We start from the raw sequence: 3,867 nt of genomic DNA, 5'->3' as shown, positions 1-3,867 counted from the left end.
GTGAAAGGAAAAGAACATTGTGTGTGTCGTCTAAAGAAAAGTGTATATGGTCTGAAGCAAGTGCCCAGACAATGGTATAAGAAATTTGATTTAGTTATGGAAGAACAAGGCTACAAGAAGACCACCTCTAGCCATTGTATATTTGTACAAAAATTTTGTGATGATGACTTCATAATATTACTGCTTTATGTTGATGACATGTTGATTGTTGGCAGTAATTCTTCAAGAATTGAAAATCTAAAGAAACATTTAAAACAAGCATTTTCTATGAAGGACTTGGGGCCAACAAGGCAAATTCTTGGTATTCGAATTTTCCGAGATAGAAAAGAGAAGAAATTGAGTGTGTCACAAGAGCGATATATTGAAAAAGTACTTAGCAGATTCAATATGAATAAAGCTAAGATAGTTAGCTCTCCTCTGGCTACTCATTTTAAGTTGAACACGAAGCAAAGTCCTACAAATAGAGACAAGGAAGATATGACAAGAGTCCCATATGCCTCAGCAGTGGGTAGCCTAATGTATGCAATGGTATGCACAAGGCCAAATATAGCTCATCCAGTTGGAGTAGTCGCTTCCTCTCAAATATAGGAAAAGAGCATTGGAATTCAGTTCAGTGGATTTGGAGATACCTTAGAGGTACTTTCAAGGTATGCTTGTGCTTTGGAAATGGTAAACCTATACTTGAAGGGTTTACAGATGCAGATATGGCTGGTGACTTTGATTCCGGAAAGTTCATCTCAGGGTTCTTGATTACTTATTCAGGGGGAGCAGTGTCCTGGTAATCCAAATTACAGAAATGTGTTGCTTTGTCTACAACAGAAGCTGAGTATATTACCATAACTGAAGCAATCAAGGAGTTGATATGGATGAGGAAGTTCTTAGAAGAACTAGGTCAGAAACAAGAGAAGTATACTCTCTATTGAGACGGTCAGAGTGCCATCCATCTCAGTAAAAACTCAACCTTTCATTCAAGATCCAAACTTATTGATGCGAGGTATCACTGGATTCGTAATGCATTGGATATGAAGTTGTTATAGATTGAAAAAATCCATACTGATGAGAATGGTTTAGATATGATGACAAAACCATTACCTATGCAAAAACTTGAAGTATGCAGAGCAAAATAAGGTATGGTGAGTCCCTCCATATAGTCGAGAAGGGGGAGATTTGTTGTACGGGTTCCCTCCTATATGGAGGATGGCCCATGTGGGTCCATTAAGCCCACATGGAGAGAGGGTTTAGGCCCAACTTATTTTAGGTTTACCAAAAATGTAAGTGTTGTTGTCATTATAAAAAGAAGAGAACGTGTGAGAGAAGAAGGGAAAAAGAAGAAAAAATAAAAGGGGCTGTCAAAATAGAGTTGTCTGTACAGTTTCTGTCAAACGCTTTGATCGGTGTCTAATATTTATAGCCGTAAACAGTACCACGTCTTCTTAGGTGAAATATCTTCTATCACATTGTTTGGTTGCCAAGAAAGTGTTTTTTTCTTGAGATTATTGTTGATTGTATGCCTCTAGTGTTATCTGGAGAAAACATTTGTGTACACATCATTGTTGATAGTGGAAGTTTTAAATGGACTAGGTCCAGTGGTTTTTTCCCTTTACTTTGAAGGATTTTCCACATAAAAAATTCTAGACTCTTCGTGTGTGTGTGGTTTTTTTTATTAAATTACTTCTCAACATATTCACACGAAGTGGGAGAGTATCATTTCTCCCAACATTATTCTAGAGCATCTTTTGATATCCAGATTTACGTCACAAAGGATAAATATTGTCCACCTTCTATACAAAAAGCCTTCTTTTTTATTATAATTTATCAAACAAAAGATTTCACGTATGCCAAATTAACCTTCCTATAACCCTTCAACAAATTTGGGGGTTGGAACGAGAACAAGTGGGTCTGCCTTCCTCAGAACCATCCCAAACTTTTCAGCCAGGTCAAGCTCGGCGCCTTCTGGCAATCGCCAATTAAATGAATACAGGAGCGTTGCAATCCCATACATTAGCATCCGATCAGCGAACGGGGCCCCTGGGCAGATCCTCCTTCCTGAACCAAACGGAAAGAAATGAAAATCATTCCCGCTGAAATCCCACTTGCGATCGTTCGTCAAGAATCTCTCTGGGTTGAATTCGGTGGGATTTTCCCAGTTCTCCGGATACCTCTCAATAGCCCACATGTTCACCAAAACACGGGTACCTTTGGGGACGGAGTATCCACCTACGGTAGAGGTCTCGCTGGGGGTTCTGGGAAGCATCAGTGGGGTTGCTGGATGGAGTCGCATGGCTTCCTTCACGACTGCGCTCAGATATCTCAATCGAGATAGATGGCTCTCTTCCACCACGTTGTCGGTTCCTACCACTTCGTTCAGTTCTTGTTGGACTCTTCTCATCATCTCCGGATGTTTGATCAACTCAGCCATGACCCATTCAGACGTCACTGCCGTTGTGTCCATTCCTGCCATAACCAAGTCCTGCACGAATGTCCACCTTCTGTTAGCCTCAAATTGTAGTTCAAAGATTGATCACAAGAAAAAGGACAAATATGACAGAAATCTAGAGTATTTTTTTTTTAATTTTTTTTATGTCACTATGCATTGAACTTAAAAAATTTGTAAACAGAATGATATATTACCATGATCAATCCCTTTATGTGGCTACTGGTCAAGGGCATGGTTGAATCACATCTCTCTTGCATACGTAAAAGCACCACCAGAAATTCCTTACTCTCCTGCTTCCCGGATTCGGCCTTTTTCAGATCAATGATGGAATCCAGGATCTGGTTAAGTCTATCAGCAATCATCTTTCTCTTTCGCTCAAGCCCCTCGAGGTCAAATGGCGCAAGAAAAGGGAAGAAATCCGAGATACTGAGCTGACCGAAAGATCCGAGGATTTGCTGCACCACCACTCGGAACTCTTCTCCCTTTTCTTTCATTGAAGGATCCTTGAGAGTCCCAGTACCCCACAACATGCCCATCAGCACGTCGAAAAGGGTGGCAAAGAGCATCTCGCGGATCGCAAGCGGAGTCTCGGCATTGCCGTAAACGCGTCTCACCATTTGCTGAACCTCTCCTCTGCGAACGTCCCGGAAAAGCTCGAGCCTGGTGCTGCTTAGCATCTCGCCGACGGCCAGCTTACGCAGCATGCGCCACTGCGTTCCATGCGGTGCCCATGCAATCCCGTGGAGTCCATTAGGCAGGACCATTGCTGCCTTGGGGACGTCGTGATTGGCGAAGGTAGCGTCTTTATCTTTGAGGAGCTCCTTGGCGAGAGCAGGCGAGCTCACCACGATGCACAGTTTCCTGCCTAACCTAAGACTGAAGATATGCCCATAGGTGGAAGCCAACTCGGCGAGATGCTGGTGGAGGTTCCGGCCCAGAAACGGGAGGTTGCCCACCAAGGGAAGTCCCCGTGGGCCTGGTGGCACCCTCAGCTTCTCCTTCCTCCACTTCTTGGTGACCACCACCAATGTCCAAGCAACCACTAACACCGCGACTAACACCATGCGAAGAGCTGCAGACGGAGGCGCCTCATTCGAAGCTTTGCACTCTGCCCACCAGGGAATATAACCTTGGGTGATTGAAGAAAGTGAGGGAGTGGCAGGATATGCTTCTGAAATCATTGTTTCAGGATTCTACTTCAAGAAGTTGCTCAAGCTAGCTTTTTACTTCACTCTACGACTCAACCGAATGCATCTCCTCTGCATTTATAAGATGGAATTTGATTAAACTAAGCACTTTTAATAAATTTGTTAGCAAAATAACCAACTCAGAAAATAAATTTAATAAAAATGGTAATTTCAACCAAAGTGGACGGTTTCTAGACGCCTTTGTTGATCGATTACTGAGCTGGTTGTTGACATAAGAGTGAC

General features: G+C 42.7%; 1 protein-coding gene across 1 annotated transcript; it reads right to left on the bottom strand.

The window, feature by feature from the left end:
- Window positions 1–1,852: 1,852 nt before the first annotated feature.
- LOC137935383 (carnosic acid synthase-like) lies at window positions 1,853–3,618 on the bottom strand. Its single transcript, XM_068780040.1, has 2 exons — window positions 2,632–3,618; window positions 1,853–2,470 (listed from the first exon to the last, which is right to left on the bottom strand). Exons 1-2 carry the CDS (start codon window positions 3,616–3,618, stop codon window positions 1,853–1,855), a joined length of 1,605 nt encoding a protein of 534 aa, XP_068636141.1.
- Window positions 3,619–3,867: the final 249 nt, after the last annotated feature.

The sequence above is a fragment of the Aristolochia californica genome, unplaced genomic scaffold (assembly GCF_029961685.1).
Source record: "Aristolochia californica isolate CCGP_79_NKW_82.1479 unplaced genomic scaffold, dmAriCali1.0.hap1 SCAF_6, whole genome shotgun sequence".
Classification (NCBI taxonomy): domain Eukaryota; kingdom Viridiplantae; phylum Streptophyta; class Magnoliopsida; order Piperales; family Aristolochiaceae; genus Aristolochia; species Aristolochia californica.
Note: the sequence above shows the minus strand (reverse complement) of the source record. Positions and strands in the feature narration are given on the sequence as shown.

Coding starts and splice junctions, on each gene's coding strand:
- LOC137935383 (XM_068780040.1), bottom strand. CDS start 3,618: ATGATTTCAGAAGCATATCCTGCCACTCCCTCACTTTCTTCAATCACC. Junction 2,471..2,631: donor ACATAAAGGGATTGATCATG/GTAATATATCAT, acceptor ACATTCGTGCAG/GACTTGGTTATGGCAGGAAT.